General features: G+C 36.2%; 1 protein-coding gene across 1 annotated transcript in view; it reads left to right on the plus strand.

Annotated features, from left to right (window-relative positions):
* Window positions 1–19,654, plus strand: part of CCDC171 (coiled-coil domain containing 171) — a 310,063-nt gene that overhangs the window by 165,457 nt on the left and 124,952 nt on the right. The window contains exon 21 of the mRNA XM_047064791.1: window positions 6,354–6,539. Within this exon, the coding sequence (XP_046920747.1) occupies window positions 6,354–6,539 (186 nt within the window). The remainder of the gene's footprint in view (window positions 1–6,353; window positions 6,540–19,654) is intronic.

Raw genomic sequence — 19,654 nt, forward strand, 5'->3', positions numbered from 1 at the left:
ATAATCATGTCATATGATAGAGTTGTTAGCTAGTGCAATATTGGTCATCATACTGTAACATATAAGTGTATCAAGTTACACAGGTTGCACACCTTACACAGTCTTATATCTCAATTATACCTCAAAAAACAGGAGTTAATACCTGATGCTTAAGGGAATACTGATTCTGTGTCAGCAGAACTCACAGCCTGTTAAAATGTATACGGTGGCTGAAAGTGTAGAAAAGAGTAAGTTATAGTTAGGAGAGATTAACTGCTTTAGCAAACAAACCCCCAAATGTGTACTAAAAGATAATAAAATGCTTCTCCCAATTGAAGAGTCTGGTGTTTGGAACAGGAGGTGGGATGTTCTCTCTTTTTCTTTTTATATTAAATATTTTGAGTACATTGGATTATTTCTTTTGAAATCAAATTGCTTTTCCGAAGAAATGTTCAATCTAACTTCCATCAAACTCATACATTATTTAAGAAAGCAGAAGATAGCTGAGCAAAGGAAGGCTAGGTACCAAATAACATTAAACCAAGATCAAAATGTGTAAATATATGAAGCACAGTAACATGGAGATACACACATACTCTGCTGCCCAGGTTCGTTAGTCACACTGCTGTTTTTAATGTGGATATAGGAATATAGAGTTAAGACATTACCCTGTAACTTCAAAATTGTATTCAATTGATGACAACTAATATAAATATGAATACAAAATTTGTTTCCCAAATCTAGCAGCAAGCTACTTTTAGTACCCTCTTCTTTGGGGAATCTTTGCAAGTTCAACTTCAGTTTAAATGGCTAATTTGGAGGGGCACCTGGGTGGTTCAGTTGGTTAAGTGTCCGACTTCGGCTCAGGTCATAATCTCACAGTTCATGAGTTCGAGCCCTGTGTCAGGCTCTGTGCTGACAGCTCAGAGCCTGAAGCCTGCTTCAGATTCTGTGTCTCCCCCTTCCCTGCTCCCACTTTGTCTTTCTGTCTCTCAAAAATGAATAAACGTTAAAAAAATTTTAAAAAAAGGCTAATTTGGAATGTGCAGTTTTAACATTTGTGGAAACAGGGGCAGATAGCAGTTTAGTTACTAATCCCATGATAATGTAAATTGCTAATGTTAATTATTATTTCAAATAGCTGTGCTTTCAAAGGGCACAAAGTTCCTATAAATTAGTCAGGTCAAGTAATCGTGAATTACCCTTCTGATTGAAGATAAGTAATACTTCTCTTATGAGTGAATGTCTAAAGACACTGATTTTTGGGGTGCCTGGGTGGCTCAGTCGGTTAAGCGTCTGACTTCGGCTCAGGTCATGATCTTGCAGTTTGTGAGTTCGAGCCTCACTTCGGGCTCTGTGCTGACAGCTCAGAGCCTGGAGCCTGCTTCAGATTCTGTGTCTCCCTCTCTCTCTGCCCCTCCCCCTGCATGTGCTCTGTCTCTGTCTCTCAAAAATGAATAAATGTAAAAAAAAAAAAATTAAAAAAAATAAAGACACCCATTTTTCCCTCACTTTCTTAGTTTTTTGTTCAGAGAAGGTAAAATTTTAGAGCTGCCTCAACATTTTTTCTATTATAAAAGTAATACACGATAGCTATAAATAAAAATACAAAAAAGTTTAAAGAAGAAAGTTCAAATCACTGAAATCGCACTGCCCATAACCAATTACTACTGAATTGTGGATGAGTTTTGTTCCCCACATATTTTGGTGTGTTTTTTGTGTGAAGATGCAAGCTTTTATGCACAGTTGTAGTTTAGAATGATTTTGCATGTACAATTTGCAAAAAACATATATACAAATATTAATATTCACTTATTATAAGCATTTCCTGTGTCACTTATTAATTTTACTTTAGATGAAATGAATAGATCATAACATAATTATAATTATAATCTAATTTATAGTTACATAATTTATAATGTATAATTATAAATGATTAGATTTTAGATTTTCCTAATTCTATCATATTGATGTATCAAAATTTGACTATTCTCTTATTTTTATTTACTTTTAATGTTTACTTATTTTTGAGAGAGAGAGAGAGAGAGAGAGAGAGAGAGAGACAGAGCATGAGCGGGGGAGGGGCAGAAAGAGAGGGAGACACAGAATCAGAAGCAGGCTCCAGGCCCTGAGCTGTCAGCACAGAGCCCGATGTGGGGCTCGAACTCATGAACTGCGAGATCATGACCTGAGCCGAAGTCGGACGCTTAACTGACTGAGCCACCCAGGCACCCCTTGAGTATTCTTTTATTAATAGATGCTTCATTTTTTCCAATTTTTTTCCATTATACTTAAGCATAAAGAGCTATTTATTTATTTTGAGAGAGAGAGCAAGCAGGGGATGGACAGAGAGAGAGAGAGAAAGAGAGAGAATCTCAAGCAGGCTCCACGCTGTCGATGCAGAGCCTGATGTGGGGCTCCATCTCATGAATCCTGAGATTATGACCTGAGCCGAGATCAAGAGTTGGGCACTTAACCAGCTGAGCCACCCAGGTATCCCAACAGCTGTTTATACTTTTAAAAGCCAGTTCCTTTGGAGGGTGTATCTGCCTCCTTTTGATTTGCTTTTAATTGTGTGTACTAACTAAATCTGGGATGTAGAGGTGGTCTGCCAAAATGGAAAGAAACAGCTATTGATACGATTTGAGATTTAGAATAAGTCAACTTTTTTTTAGATTTAGATAGTAGTGACTTTCCTGAAAATTGGAAGATTATATATGTTACTTTCTGGAATATGCATGAGGAATTGTAGGTATTGTATATAATATGATTTTCTAGTCCTTAGCTAAGTAGTAGTAAAACAAGTTACCATCTTATCTTTGATTAGTTTGGAAGTAGTCAGACTCAATTTCTAGAATCCAGCAGAAGGTTAGAGTTCGAAGAAAAGTTGCTGGAAGGTGACAGAATCCTCTTATAAGAACTTTGGTTGAATAAGTGGCTTGCAGCAAAAGCTAACATGCTCCAGGAAATGTTTAGTGTGAATTACTTTCACTAAAGTGCAGAAATAAAAATAGCATTAATTGAAGTAATAATTGAATGAATGAGATATGTACCTTTATATTTGTTGATTTTTTAAAACATTTATTCATTTTTGAGAGACAGACAGAGACAGAGCATGAGCAGGGGAGGGGCAGAGAGAGAGGGACACACAGAATCCAAAGCAGGTTCTAGGCTCTGAGCTGTCAGCACAGAGCCCGACACTGGGCTCGAATTCATGGAACCGTGAGATCATGACCTGAGCTGAAGTCAGACGCTTAACCGACTGAGCCTCCCAGATGCCCCGAGTACCTTTATATTTGGACATACAGTTGTAAGGTGTAACATTATAAAGTGATGATTTCTAACATTTAATGACACTATTGACCATGTATAAGGCACTGACCCCTAAGCGCTTCAAGGAGTTGATTCATTTAGTCCTCTTATATCAGTAACAGTTCCAAATTATTATCTTTATTTTACAAACAAGGGATATGGGACACAGAGCAGCTAAGTAACTTGCCCAAAGTCACATAGTTAGTAAGTGGAAATGACAGCATTTGAACCTGAGTTGTCTGACTGCAAAACTCACGCTTTTGACTACTTCACTCCAGTGGTTAATGTTTATATCTAGCTGTGTGAGTAAAAGGCTTGTTTCATTAAAAACAGAATAGATGGGAAAATGCTGCTATTTTCCTCTAAAAAATGACGAGTGTGGTTGCAATCATCATCTTTCATTGATTTCAGGCCAAATATTTTCAGGAGGAGAATAAAATAGCTTCCTTAGAGTTGGTCTGAAATTGTAACATAAAGGAAAATGTCCTGCCTGCTGAAGCTATTCAGTTCTCTGCTTCTGAGCACCATGTTCACTGACCAATCTACTGACGTTTGTTCTTCAACAGCAAACTCCCATGATTTTTTTTTCTTTATAAGTTCCTCACAACTGCTTTTATACACCATCTCTTATTCTCCATTGCTATACTTGTTTCGTTCTGTTTGGTTTCTGAAGACAGAACAGAACTGAGCCAGGCTCTGGGAGGGATAGATGGACAAGAGAGAGAGGCTAAAATTAGCTAAGTTTTAAGGTGAAGGAGAAATTTTGGAGGGGTGGAAAGAAGTCCTGCGAACTCATGGGGATCTTGATTTATAGGGGCCAAGTAACAGATGGTCACCACGAGGAGTGGTACTTTAGAACAACATAACAAATAAAAGGTAGAAGAAATGCAAAAATATCTGTTCATAAGACCCAGGAGAATGCTGTGGCATCAGTGACCAGAGGGATGTTAAGACGTTGAGATGAACAGGAGTGCCCAGAAGAGGCTGTTAGAGTTGATGTTCTGGAAGTGGAGGGTTTAGTTGTAATGGCGCAATGCGGAGAGTGAGGCAGCAGTTAGGAGGGAGCCAAAGATAGATGTTCGTCCAAATCTAAACCCTATAAAAGTATCAGTGATACATTAGATACGCCTTAACTGGATGGATCTCAGGAAATGATGCAACGTTCTTGTGTGCTTGTGATCGTTCCTAAGTGTCAACTTAAGTCATTTGGCATCTATTTTTATGCTATAATGTTGCTGTTGTTTATGCTATACTTTAGAATTTAATCAGTGTTGAGGAATGCATTATATATACCTTTGAAAAGGCAAATAATAGTAAGAGACAGTTGCTTCTGGAAAGTAGCACGCAAGGTACCTGGTGCCAAAGTAAAACTGAGTTAAGACTATATTATGATATAGGAAGATCCATGTAATAAACTTATCCTCAAACTTGGTTCTAGCAAAAATTTTTTTCTCTGCATGAGATGCATGCTTGGCCCATGAGGAAACTATAACTAAGCACATTTGTCTCATGTGTCAGAAAACTCAGAGATAAAGTCCACATTCAACTGCAATAATTTATATATTCCAGATGCCAAGAATCAATAGAATTTTTTTTCTGCTCTTCCTCTTCCCCCACCCTAAATTAAAAAAATTTTTTTTAAATCAATTTGCTTTCTACTTGTGGTTAATTATATTCACCTCAAAACCTGTTCAACAATGGGACAGTTATCAGTCTTAAATATCTATATATGTATATCTATCTACAGATCTATATCTATATAGGTATAGATAGATAGATTGATAGATACTGATATATACAGCATGGTTAGGTGGCTTGCATGGTTCCTTTTAGTTTTCCATATATATTTCACAGGTTACCTACCTTTTGTGAAACATTTCCTGTTCTTTGTACTTCAAGATCAAGATGTCTCTTGTTGTTTGATGTGTTAAGTTTCATTTGCTTAATTGTTTTGAACAGGAGATAATACATGTGTGTCCTGCCCTGGATTCCCCACCCCTTAAGGGATGGCCCCTGGCTAGAACTGTCTAGATAGATGTAGTGCTCTGCTCTATAAAGCAGTCATGATATTGTAAAAAAGGTGTTATATACTCTGGTGCACAGTTTTATTTGTAGATGTTTATGTCTGAATATTCTTTCATTCAACAAATATTTACTGAGTGCCTACTGAGTGCCAGGCGCTCTTCTGTGTGTTACGTGAGCATGCTGAATGGGGTCCCTACCCAGTAGAGCTCATGTCCTTAAATAAGTGGTTGATGGCAGGGTGTGGACAGGCAATAAAAATAGTGAATATATGTAGTGGATTTAGATAATGGTAATGACTATAAAGAAGACAAAGGAATATAGTAAGGAAGTGTGAGTAGTCATAGGAGTTGGGGAGGTCTGGTCTGGTAAGGATTCTTGAAGAAGGGGATTTTTGACCAGGGAGATCTGAAAGTAACATACACTAACACAGACTTTTGGGTAATCACTTCGAAGCATTGGAACTTGTGCAGTGCCTGGGTGGCTTATTCGTTTGACTGTCTAACTTCAGCTTGGGTCATGATTCTTGTGGTTCGTGAGTTTGAGCCTTGCGTCCAGTCCTGTGCTGACAGCTCAGAGCCTGGAGCCTGCTTAGGATTCTGTGTCTCCCTCTCTCTCTGTCCCTCCCCCACTTGCATTCTGTCTCCCTCTCTCTTGAAAATAAATAAACATCAAAATAATAAGCATAGGAACTTGTTAAAGGCCTTAATTCTTACAATCATGTTCTTTATAAAAAGTGCTTGTGTATGAAATGTAAACCGAGCATTATGGATTTATTTGAACTTGAAATAAGTTTTTTAAGATTTTATTTGACTAAAAATGACAACACTTGGGGGTATAGCTGCTCTGCTTTTAAAACAAGAGTGATGTGGTTTTTTTTTTTATCTCGACTTATGAAATTAAGAAAAACAAATTGTACTTTTGTCATGTATCGGACATTTTTGAAATGTGTGTGTTATACTCTATGTTAGCAAATATAGTTCTGAAAAGTGATGCAACAGTGCAGTTAGCTTACAAATGATTTTGTAACCTTTTTCCAGAAATTGATCACCCACGAGAAGTTTGAAAGTGCATGTGAAGAACTGAACAACGCGTTACTTCGGGAACAACAGGCACAGATGCTATTGAATGAACAGGCTCAGCAGCTACAGGAGTTGAATTACAGACTTGAATTGCATTCCAGTGAGGAAGCTGACAAGAACCAAACTCTAGGAGAAGCTGTTAAGGTAGGAAGACCTTGGTTTATTTCCTCTAGGTGTGGATCTCTGAGGGAATCATTTCTATCTCCTGAAGAGGGAGAAATCTTATCCTGTAAAAGTTTGTAAGGATGGAATGAACTTGGTTCTGAAACCTCAATTCTAAGCATGCGTTCACGTGTATTGAAAATGTAAAAGCAGTTGAAAACTACTTGCTAGGTGAAAACAAAGTAGGGATTTTTTTCCAGGAGTAATTTTCTAATTTTTTTTTTCATTTATCTTCCTTTGTTTCTTCTCTTCACTTTTCCTTTACTTGCTTTATACCCCCTGGCCATTGAGACTCTATGTACCTTCTGGATTTTGAAGAGTTTTGCATCTGGCTCTGTCTGATTCTTATATAAGTGCATGTCTGGGGAGGAGAAAGGTTTGTTTAGGAAGAGTTGGTCTCCCTGTCATATATTTGTGGCAAAGATACCTAGAAGGGAAAAGAGAAGTTACAATGAAATAGTTGTCGTTTAGAAAATTTCATTAGCGGATTTAGGACTATGGTATCTTTAGGAGATGTTGGCTGTGAAGTGTAATAGAATTCTTGTTTCTGATTACATTTGTGGAGTTTTCACTAGTGAAGTTATACACACCAGAATGAAATAACTAATTTCAGGAAAACAAAAATTATATAATATAGCTTCTATATTGGGTATCCTATCTAATGCAGTAAGCAACTCAGAGTTGATATATAATTTATGATGCAAATAGTATATATTTATTCTAATAGCTTAATACTATACTACTAATAAGATAGTCAAAATTTAGCGAGAGCTTCCTATTTGCCAGGCACTATGCAAAATATTTTATAAGCTATTATCTCATATAATCCTCATACTAACTCTATGGGATAACTCCCATTTTGTAAATGAGAAAACCAAGATACAGAGAGGTTACGCACATAACCACTGCTAAGTGCTAGACCTCGGGAGTCAAATTTCACATCTGCCTTCCTAACTGTTTCATTACATTTACTATGGATTGACAGCACACGTATGCCAGACCCTGTGCTGCTATCTCTACATGAATTATTTTGTTTCATTCTTAAATTACCCCCATGAAATAGGCACTATTATTATTCCCAGTTTTGAAGTTATTATTTAAATGCCAGTTGGTTAATATACAGTGTAATATTAGTTTCAGGTGTACAATATAGTGATTCAGCAGTTCCATACAACACCCAGTGCTCATCACATTAAGTGTGCTCCTTAATCCCTGCCTACTTCACGCATCCCTTCATCCACCTTCCCTCTGGTAACCATCAGTGTGTTCTCCATAGTTAAGAGTCTGTTTCTTGGTTTGCCCCTCTCTCTCTCTTTTCTTCCCTTAGCTCGTTTGTTTTGTTTCTTAAATTCCACATGTACGTGAAATCACATGGTATTTGTCTTTCTTGGACTGACTTATTTTGCTTAGCATAATACTCTCTAGCTCCATCCATGTCATTGCAAATGGCAAGATTACATTCTTTTTGATGGCTGAGTAATATTCCAGCATATATATATATATATATATGTGTGTGTGTGTGTGTGTGTGTATCTATCTATCTATCTATCTATCTATCTATCTATCTCTATATATATCTCACCTCTTCTTTATCCATTCATCACTTTGTGGACATTTGGAATCTCTCCATCATTTGGCTGTTGTTGGTAATGCTGCTATAAACATAGGGGTGCATGTACCCCTTTGAGTCTGTATTTTTGTATCTTTTGGGTAAATGCCTAGTAGTGTAATTGATGGATCCTGGGGTAGGTAGTTCTATTTTTGTTTTTGAGGAACCTCCATACTGATCTTCAGAATGGTCACACCAGTTTGCATTCCCACCAATAGTGTAAGAGGGTTTCTCTCTCTGAATCCTCTGCCAACACCTGTTGTTTCTCTTTTTGTTTCTTCTTATTTTTTAAAAAAAAAATTTTTTTTTTCAACGTTTATTTATTTTTGGGACAGAGAGAGACAGGGCATGAACGGGGGAGGCACAGAGAGAGAGGGAGACACAGAATCGGAAGCAGGCTCCAGGCTCTGAGCCATCAGCCCAGAGCCCGACGCGGGGCTCGAACTCACGGACCGCGAGATCGTGACCTGGCTGAAGTCGGACGCTTAACCGACTGCGCCACCCAGGCGCCCCTGTTTCTTCTTTTTTAAATGTTTATTTATTTTTGAGAAAGAGAGAGTGAGCAGGGGAGGGGCAGAGAGAGAGGGAGACAGAGAATCCCAAGTGGGCCCTGCACTGTAAGTGCAGAGCCTGACGTGAGTCTCCATTGCATGACCATGAGATCATGACCTGAGCCGAAATCAAGACACTTAAGGGACTGAGCCACGTAGGTGCCTTTGTTTTTTGTGTTGTTAGTTTAGTCTCATTGTTTTTGTGATGAAACAGAGTGTTCAGTTGACTTGCTTGGGGTCTTCTGAGCTGGGATTTAGTGTTCTAGAAAAAATTAGAAAATATTGAAATTTAACAAAAGAAAATACAGATGACCTCAAGGAAAAATCGTCCCAGGATACTATTAATATTTTGGAGTATATTTTTCCTGATACATATATTAAGTCAAACCATTTCACGTTACTGTTTTTATAAGTCAAAAGCAGAAAAATGCCAGCAATTTTATATGGTTCAACCTAATATATATAGTTTTTCTTACCTAAATGAAAACATACTTATATGCTGTTTTATAACATATTACTTTATATATTAATAATAGTTGTATGCATTCTTACTAGTTGATATGACTCTGTTATATCAATGTTTTTTCCCTTTTGTAAACACAATTAATAAATATTCATTGTGTAAAAATAAGAAAATGTCGATGAAGAAAAATAAAAATTAAGATTCCCAAATCATATCATCAGATATATCTACTGTCAAAATTTTGTTGTATATTATTTCAGATCTTACATTTTGTGAATATGGAAATATAACCAAATCTATGTTAATAAAATGCAATCATACTATTATATGTAAATTCTAATTTAGTTTCTGAAAACATCATGTCAAGAATTTCTTTCCATGCTAAGGTATATAGCAGTATCAACGTCTTTAATGGCTGATAGAATTCTTTGAATATGCAGAATATTTTAACCTAGTTTCTTAATACAGTTTCTCTCCCTCTCTTCTTCCCTCCCTCTCCTTCCTTCCTTCCTTGCCTCTTTCTTTCTTTCTTTCTTTCTTTCTTTCTTTCTTTCTTTCTTTCTTTCTTTCCTTATTTACCTCTATTATAAGTAATTCTAAGATGAGCAATCCTGTGGCTAAATATTTATACACATATCTGTAATTATTTCCTTATTATAAAATCCTAGATGAGGAATTACTAGGTGAAAAGCCACATGAAATTTGAAGTATAAATGTTATAAATTGGCCTACAGCAAATTTTTACCAGTTCACTTCTCTCGTAAAATATATGGTGATTTCACTTTTTTTTAAGTTTAGTTATCTATTTTGAGAGAGAGAGAGGGAGCAGGGGAGGGGCAGAGAGAAGGGGAAAGAATCCCAAACAGGGTCTGCTATCAGTGTGGAGCCTGATACGGGGCTTGATCTCACGAACCGTGAGATCACGACTTGAGTGGAGATCAAGAGTCTGACACTTAACTGACTGAGCCACCCAGATATCCTGTGATTTCACTTTTTACCCAACCAGGCTATTACTATTGAAGAATTTTTTGTCACTTGATCAATATGGCATTTTTACTCTAATTTCTATTTCCTTGATTACTAGTCAAGTTGAACATTTTTAGAAATATGTTAGTCAACATTTTAATGCCTCGTGTCCCGTTAATAGATAATGAAATTAACTAGGCTTTGACTAAGTGTATAACAGTGTCCCATGGAGTCTTTTCTTTCTGTAATAACTCGTGGTTTGTATTTAGGTGTAGTATCTTCCAGCAGAGAAAAAGCTGTTCATATTCATTTCTTTAAAATGCCAGTAGCTTAAATATTGTTGTCAGGAGTGGAGAATTGTTTAATTACTATCTCTTAATTAGAACTAGCAGGTGGTAATGTGAAAATGCTCTCTTGTGGGAGATGGCATAGTTCAGCAGAAAAAGCACTGGCCTTGGAACAAGTATTTCTGAATTCAAATCCCAGTTCTGTCACTTGGGCAAATAACTTAACCTTTCTCAGCCTCAGGTTCATCTTCTGCAAAATGAGGGATAATGATACTTAAGTTACAGAATTTTTATGGGAATTAATTAAGATACTAGTTGAACAGCAAGTATATGCTTGATAAATATTCTTTTGTATTTTTCAGTAGTATGTAAGTAGTTTTTTACGTGTCCCTTTAAAAAAATAAAATGTGTTGGTTCTTTATAAAAACAGAATAAGATCATGAATAGAAAATATGGAAAATACAAAAGAGAAAACAAGTTACTTATAACTTATTATATCTGAAAACAACCAGTTAACACATTGGGGTTTTGTTTTTAATCATTTTCTATATGTAATAGTTTTCATAAATCATACTTTGGATGTGATGCTCAGAAAGGCCTTCCTTTATGAGACAACTATATTTAGAGCAAGATACCTATTGTATTACAGTAGTGCATTAAAGAGAAAAGGAATCTCCAAGGACAAAACTATAACAACACCAACAAACCCCAATGAGTGGAATCAGAGTTAGCACTGTGAACAGATGCTGGGCTTATGCTGTAGGCAAATGCCAAAGTCAATGCTGGAAGTAGGAGACAAAGCTCTGGGCTCCACCAGTAGATCAGGCCTTGAACTTGTGGTTCCCACACTAAAGAATTGCCTGATAACCTGAATGGGATAATCTCAGGTCAGTAATGTCTGGGCAAAAGCTAATGTAAAATTCTCTCTGGAAAAAAGTTTGTCTGATTTAGTTTCTTTAGGAGCCCGCTCCACACCCCCACCCTGCACTCCACCCCCTTCGCCCAAACTAAAGTTGATGAAGAAATGGGCACATAAATAAATATTTTAATCTTTAAAAAAAAATTTTTTTTTAACATTTATTCATTGAGAGAGAGAGAGACAGAGAGAGAGAGAGAGAGAGAGACAGAGCACAAGTGGGAGAGGGGCAGAAAGAGAGACGGAGACACAGAATCCGAAGCAGGCTCCAGGCTCTGAGCTGTCAGCACAGAGCCCGATGTGGGGCTCAAACTCACGAACCATGAGATCATGACCTGAGCTGAAATGGGATGCTTACCTCATTAAGCCACCAAGGTGCCCCAATATGTTAATCTTATATTCAGCCACATTGCTAAACTCTCTTGTCAATTTGAATAATACTCTGTCTGTACTTTGTAGGGTTTTCTACATAGACCGTTGCATTATTTGTTCTATAGTGATGGTTTTGTTTTTCTTTTCCAAACCTTAATCTTTTAATTTTTTCCCTCTCCTTACTGCACTGGCTAGGATACAATGTTGAGTAGAAGTGGAGGCAGCAAGCATCCTTACCATGCTCCCAATTTTGAAGAAGATCTTTCTTACTTTTCTCCATTAAGGAGAAAGTTTGCTATAGGTTTTAGTTGATAAATCCATATCGGGTTAAAGGGGGTTTCTTCCTAGATTATGCATAAATAAAACATCATGAATGAATTTTGGATATTATCAAATACATTTTAAAAAAAAATTTTTTTTTTCAACGTTTATTTATTTTTGGGACAGAGAGAGACAGAGCATGAACGGGGGAGGGGCAGAGAGAGAGGGAGACACAGAATCGGAAACAGGCTCCAGGCTCTGAGCCATCAGCCCAGAGCCTGACGCGGGGCTCGAACTCCCGGACCGCGAGATCGTGACCCGGCTGAAGTCGGACGCTTAACCGACTGCGCCACCCAGGCGCCCCATCAAATACATTTTTAAGTATCTATTGAGATAGTTATATGATTTTTCTCTCATTCTGTTAGCATGTTGAACTATATCAGGGATTGGCAAACTATGGCCCACAGCCTGGGTTTGTATGGCCTGTGACCTAATAATAACTTCGCAAATTAAAGGAACTCACTGAACTATGAGCAAGATGAAAAAAATATGAATAAGCATCTAGAAACACAGTAATGAAACTATAGAATAACAAAGACAAAGAGGAAATCTTAAAATCTGTGGGCTTAGGAAAGACATTCTTTCTGTGGCTGATCTTGGATTAATGGAACTAGTTTAATAAGTTATAAAATTCTCTAAGAACTCAAGTCAGTGAACGCAACATGCTTTGAAGGCAGGAATGATTTAGTTTTAGCATACCTCTCTATCATTGGGAATTATAGACAAATGGACATGGTAAGTGTAGTATGGAAGAAAGTGGAACAAGTTAAAGATTTGTTACTATCTTTTCTCTACGTCCCCACTCTGTTCTTTAGATATTTTATGTTGTTGAACCTGGTCTATAACATCTTTAGTGCTACTGAAACTCTAAAGCAGTTTTGTTAGGAAACCTTTATTTTTCTAAAAAAAAATTAATATTCATTTATTTCAGAGAGAGAGAGACAGAGAGAGAGAGGAAAGAAAGAGTGCACACACAAGCTGGGGAGGGGGCAGAGAGAGAGGGAGAGAGAGAATCCCAAGCAGGCTCTGTGATGACAGTTCACAGCCTGATGTGGGGCTCAAACTCACGAACTGTGAGATCATGACCTAAGCCAAAATCAAGAGTAGGATGCATAACCGATTGAGCCACCTAGACGCCCCAGGAAACATTTCTTTATATGGTATAGTTTGTTAGATAATGAAAGCTACATAGCCAATGTGTCTTATTTTTTTCTTGACTTCATGTAAGTTTAGATTTAAATTTAGTAACATTGATTCTAACCATTTTATCTTGGATCCTGCCTTACATAGTTTTATTTTTAATGACATACATGAAAGAATGATTAAAATAAAATTTTATTTATTTATTTATTTATTTATTTATTTATTTGAGAGAGAGAGAGAGAGAGAGAGAGAGAGAGAGCGCACAGGCAGGAGAGGGGCAGAGAGAGAGAGGGGGAGAGAGGATCTTAAGATCCCACAACCTGGGATCATGACCTAAGCCAAAATCAAAAGTTAGATGCTCAACTGACTGAGCCACCCAGGCGCCCCATAAAATAAACAGTTACTATAATGAGGGACTCAACTTGTAGGTCAAATACTTGCAGGAGCTCATACAGAAATTTGTATCTTAAACTGGGTTGCTGCTGTAACCAACATCTAAAGTATGAGGCACTGGTTTAGAACAGATTAAGGGTATAATTCTCTTATTCTACATGGCCTGGAGGTAACCACCATTAAGTTCATGCCTGCATGCATGCTTGGATATATGGGAATAAGGAAACCAGTAGTGAGGGTACTTCCAAGAAAAAATCTTGGAGTATTTATTGGTACCTGGCACTGACTGAAAGCAAACAGATTAAAAACCTGCCAACTTTTTGAGGCAGTTGTATTGCCTAAGAAACCACAAGTCCAGACTAAAGTAGGCTTGTACTCTGAGCCTTAAACAATAAACCTTAAATGATCTATCATTTTCTCTTTTCTTTTCTTTTCTTTTCTTTTCTTTTCTTTTCTTTTCTTTTCTTTTCTTTTTTCTTTTCTTTCTATTCTCCTTCCTTCCTTCCTTCCTTCCTTCCTTCCTTCCTTCCTTCCTTCCTTCCTTCCTTTCGGCTTTATGCCTAGTGTGGAGCCCAACCCAGGGCTTGAACTCATGACCCTGAGATCAAGACCTGGTCTGAGATCAAGAGTCAGACACTTAACCAACTGAGCCGCCCAGGTGCTCTGATCTATCATTTAAATCAACTCCAAAGAAACCTATAGAATTCACAGAATTCCATACTGTAAATATCATTGTTTATTTAGTTATTCATCTGCTGATGGGCATCAGGTCTGTGGCATTTAAAAAATATATTATAGATTATAATAAGGGGAAACTGAATAGTTTTCCTGAAATGACATTGCTTATATGAAAAGAGATTTTTAAATTTTACTCTCGCTCTAGTAAACTTGACATTAAGAATGGCTGAATCATTAGGGGCACCTGGGTGGCTCAGTCGGGTAAGTGTCCACCTTCAGCTCAGATTATGATCTGACGATTCATGGGTTCGAGCCTTGCATCGGGCTCTGTGCTGACAGCTCAGAGCCTGGAACCTGCTTCAGATTCTGTGTCTTCCTCTCTGCCTCTCCCCTGCTCACACTCTGTCTCTCTCTCTCTCTCTCTCTCTCAAAGATAAATAAACATTAAAAAAAATAAAAAAAAAAGAATGACTGAATCATTAGGATTAGAATAAAGGTATAGTTATAGTTCCTCATTTTGTTTGAGAAAAGTTAGGTATGTATTAAATTCTGATGACTTTCACTTATATCTGAAACATACTAGATGTGCTTATTATTTATAGAAAATTTAAAAATATTTATATATTTATAATATTATTTAATAAAGTTAATAATCTTTCTGTAAAGTTAAAAAATTACCTCCTGATTTATCTTTCTTAAAAAATAAATTCTGGGGGCACCTGGTGGCTCAGTCAGTTAAGCGTTTGGCTTTTGATTTTGGCTCAGCTCATGATCTTGTGGTTTATGGGATCGAGACCCAATTCGGGCTCTGTACCGACAGTGCAGAGCTTGCTTGGGATTCTCTCTCTTCCTCTCCTTCTGCCCCTTCCCAGCTCGAGTATGTGCATGCACACATTCTGTCTCTCTCAAAATAAATAAACTTAAAAAACAATTCTGCTCATCTAATTCACATATTTGAGCTATTACTGTGTGGAAAGTACGGGACTTACCTTTGTGGAGAATGTAGTGAATTTAGTTAAAAAAGAATACCTTTATCTTTTTTTAAAAAACTTTTTATTGTTTATTTGTGTGTGTGTGTGTGTGTGTATGTGTGTGTGTGTGTGTGTGTGTGTGTGTGTGTGAGAGAGAGAGAGAGAGAGAGAGAGAGAGAGAGACCATGAGCGGGGGAGGGAAAGAGATAGGGACACACAGACTCCGAAGCAGGCTCCAGACTCGGAGCTGTCAGCACAGAGCCCGACAAGGGGCTCGAACTCACCAACCATGAGATCATGACCTGAGCCAAAGTCGGACGCTCAACCGACTGAACCACCCAGGTGCCCCAAGAATACCTTTATCCTAATGCTTGGTGAGATTTTTGATATCACAATGGATGAGAGCATCTGAAACTATTATAAAATCTTAAATTCTCTGAATTGTCGCAATTTTGTAATTCTGTCCATGAAATATTCTAGACATTGGTTGAGAGAGAAAGGCTTAGGAAAAAAATAAGGATTTATTCACAGCAAGTTTCCCAAATAGTTCCTTTGTGTAACTTGGATCCAGCTCTTATTCATGTACCCTTTTCCCTCAACTTTTATGTCACCTACCAACTTCTGCTGTGTTCTTTTATCCCACCACGTGGTAAGCAGCCTCACAGGGTCTCAAAGACTTAACGCCTCTTCCAGCTGTCTGGATCATTCTTTACCTTCTTGCCACTGCTTTGGTTTTTTTTTTTGCTTAGGTATCAGTTTTAATAGAAAATTAACTCTGTGCTTTATTATTTTCCATTCTCAAACTTAATTACACTTAGATTATGGATGGGAAAGAAGAAGCAAGAGGAAAGAAGAGTACGTTTTTTAAAGTTCAAGTGAAATAATTTGCAAAGATATTTTGGAATTGTAGTAATTGTGGCAAAGGGTCACATTTTATAAATATTTACCTTCTTTTCATTAAAAAATTCTGCCTTTTATATTATTAATAAAATTATTTGACATACTCTGGGGGTATAGAATGTGAATATTGCAGTGAAGTCATTTATTTACATAATTTTTAATAAATGCTATATTTTCTCTAGTAAACTTTTAAACAGAAGAGCCCCCAAATTCATTTACTTTAAAAAATTTAAACATTTTTCAGTTGATAAATCCTGATTATAATAATAATTAATATCTATCACATAACCTATTTTCATAAAGTAGGATTATTAACTCCATTACTTAATTTAAAAGTCTTATCATTTTTTACTTTAATCCCATATATTTTTTTATCTTCCTAATGACTTATCCCATTGAGACCTATAGGGTAGTCAATTATATTTCAAGGTCAGAGAAGACAGAATTAAGAAAATAACAGCTCTCAGGACATTTTTTTAAAATATTAATTTAGCAGAGAAGATTCAAGCTAGAATCTAGAAGATTCATAAAAAGTTGTTATTCCTGTTTTTGTTAGTCTGGACAACATAAATATATAAAATAAAATAAAATAAAATTCCTTTACTGTTTAGACATATGACATAATTTACATTGTTCAAAGTGTATGTTCTCATATATAATTTTAAAATATCTTCTCCATGTTTAAATTTGTCATCAAGAAGTGACAATTTGAGATTAGAGTTACTATGTTTCTTAATTGAGTACTAACCTTTGGTTAGGTCATATTTTAAATATTATTGAAAAATATTTTGAATCCTACAATTCAAGTTTGTATAATTTTTTTTAATGTTTATTTATTTATTTTTGAGAGAGAGAGAGAGAGAGAGAGGGAGAGCACAAGCAGGGGAAGGGTAGAAAGAGAGAGAGAGAGAGAGAGAGAGAGAGAGAGAGATTGAGACACCCAGAATCTGAAGCAGGCTCCAGGCTCTGAGCTGTTGGCACAAAGCCCAATGCGGGGCTGAAACCCACGAACTGTGAGACTGTGACCTGAGCCGAAGTCAGATGCTTAACCAACTGATTGAGCCACCCAGGATACCCTGTATAAATTTTTTTACAAATGTTACATAATTTGTTTTTCTGATTCAACATGATTAAGGAAAAACTTTAAAAACACAGAACCCCCCCAAATGTGTATGAAAACCTATTATCACACATATATAACAATTATTAATATTTTGTCAGATAAGACTGGAAGCATGCTATATGTAGTTTTGCATCCTGTTTTTTAGGCAGATTGGCATTATTTTTACATTTACATTCACACCATTCTGGCAACGATTAGAATGTGGACTGTAGGTATGCAAAAGTGGAAACAGAGACACCAGTTAGAGGCTAACAGTGTAATCTAGAGCAGAGATAATGGTGACCTGGAAGGGGGTGGGAGGAGTAAAGCATGATGAGATTCTGGATATGTTTGCATTTTGATGGTAAAATGTGGAGACTTTCCAGTGGAGTAGATGTGACATATGAAAGAGATGCATCAACACCTCGGTGAATGGAATTGACAATAAATGTCAATGTTAAAATTATTTACGAACTTTATTGTCATAAGCCATATAGTATTCCATCTTAGGAATGTGCTAAAATGTATTTAACTCTTTTCTTGTTGTTGGATATTCAGACTGTGTCTATTTTTTTCACTATTAAAATGAAGATGAGGACCTTATAATTAAGTCTTTGACTACATAGTCAATTATATTCTTAGGATCGAGTTCAAAAAGCAAGATTTATTGGGTCAAAGATACAGATACTTTATTTTTTTTAAGTGTTTATTTTTGAGAAAGAGAGAGAGAGAGAGACAGACTGTGAATGAGGGAGGGGCAGAGAGGGGGAGACACAGAATCCAAAGCAGGCCCCAGGCTCTGTGCTGTTAGCACAGAGCCCGACGCAGAGCTCGGGCTCATGAACTGTGAGATCATGACCTGAGCCAATGACCTGAGCCATGACCTGGGCTTAACCAACTGAGCCACCCAGGCGCCTCATAAAAATACAGACACTTTAGGTTGGGGTGTGTGTGTGTGTGTGTGTGTGTGTGTGTGTGTGTGTTTAAGGCTATGAATATATTTTTTTTAGATCCAAATACATAAGAGCACCTGTTTGACCCCATTCTCATCAGCATTGGGTATCATTAGGTATTACTATTAAAACACCAATAACAACAAATCAAAGCCAAGAACATTTGCCAGTGTGACAGATAAGGAAAGGTGTATTCTTTTGTTTTGCACTGAGCATAAGAGGAACACTGAATTTCCCCCCATATAGGTGTTTTTTGTTAAAATAATTTTATGTAAATTTAATTTGCTTGTAGTGTAGTTTTAGAGAAGCAGAACAAACATTTCTGAGTATATACTTTAGTTAGACACGTTGGTAAGACACTCCATAATATTTTATTTAACAGTTATGATATTTTAAGAGATAAGTATTATTGCTTACATGGGGCAAATGAAGAAACAAAAATACCAGAAAAAAACTTGACAATATACATAATGAAGCTGCTTTATATAAAAGCCAAATGTCTTTGTTAATATTGCTTAACAGGCTTTTCTTAAAGATGCTTAATGCTTTAAAGAGTGTTCTTGTTGAAAAATTTTAATATTAATTTATCACAGTAGGGAATTTTCATATTTTTATATTTAAAAAAATAAAATGTTTCACACCTTTTTAAAGGAAAAGTGGTAAGTACCATATATTTTTTTGGTGTGTTACAAGAATATTTTCATGACAGAATAAAAAATTATTTGCCTTTTGACAAAGTCATTCATAGGTCAGTTTTAGAAGATATTATTGCTTCTAGACTTGAAGATATGAATATTCCTATTGCCTATCATATATTGCCTGCTTAAAGAAAATTCAATAGCAATGAATCTGATTTTCTCCTATCAAGCCACTTAATCATATTCTGAATTAGTCAGAATATTCTTTTTTGAATTTCAAAAAAAGGAATTGTACTATTTCCATTTAATTAAAATTTCCATTTTATTAAAATTTCCATTTTATTAAAAAATGACATTGACTTTTTGGTTTTTAATCATCTTCATATGTATATATACAGATACACATTCATATATGCACACCTGGTTATATCTATATACAAACACATACTATTCAATTATATACCCTATATAAATAAATTGCATATATTTCAATTATATGTTTATATACAATATATAATACATTTATATATAACATAATTATATGTTTCTACTTATATATTAATTTTATATGCAAATATACACACTGTACATATATATCTGAATGTATGAATGTATATTGAAATGTACACTGTTAGAAACCTATCTTATGACATGTTTTGGGCGTGGTCTTTGTCATTTGCATATCCATCTTCTATTGGCTCCTTGCCCTTCAGTGACTTCCGACACTTAGTGGTATGCTGCCCCCAGGTGGTAGCAAGTGCTTTGATTTACATGGTCTGGATTGAAAAAGTCTGTGCTTTCACTAAGATCTAGATTAAAATTGTGAATTTCACA

This window comes from Lynx rufus, unplaced genomic scaffold (genome assembly GCF_022079265.1).
Source record: "Lynx rufus isolate CCGP_SWC_20201006 ecotype Redwood Valley unplaced genomic scaffold, mLynRuf1.p SCAF_10, whole genome shotgun sequence".
NCBI classification, from domain to species: domain Eukaryota; kingdom Metazoa; phylum Chordata; class Mammalia; order Carnivora; family Felidae; genus Lynx; species Lynx rufus.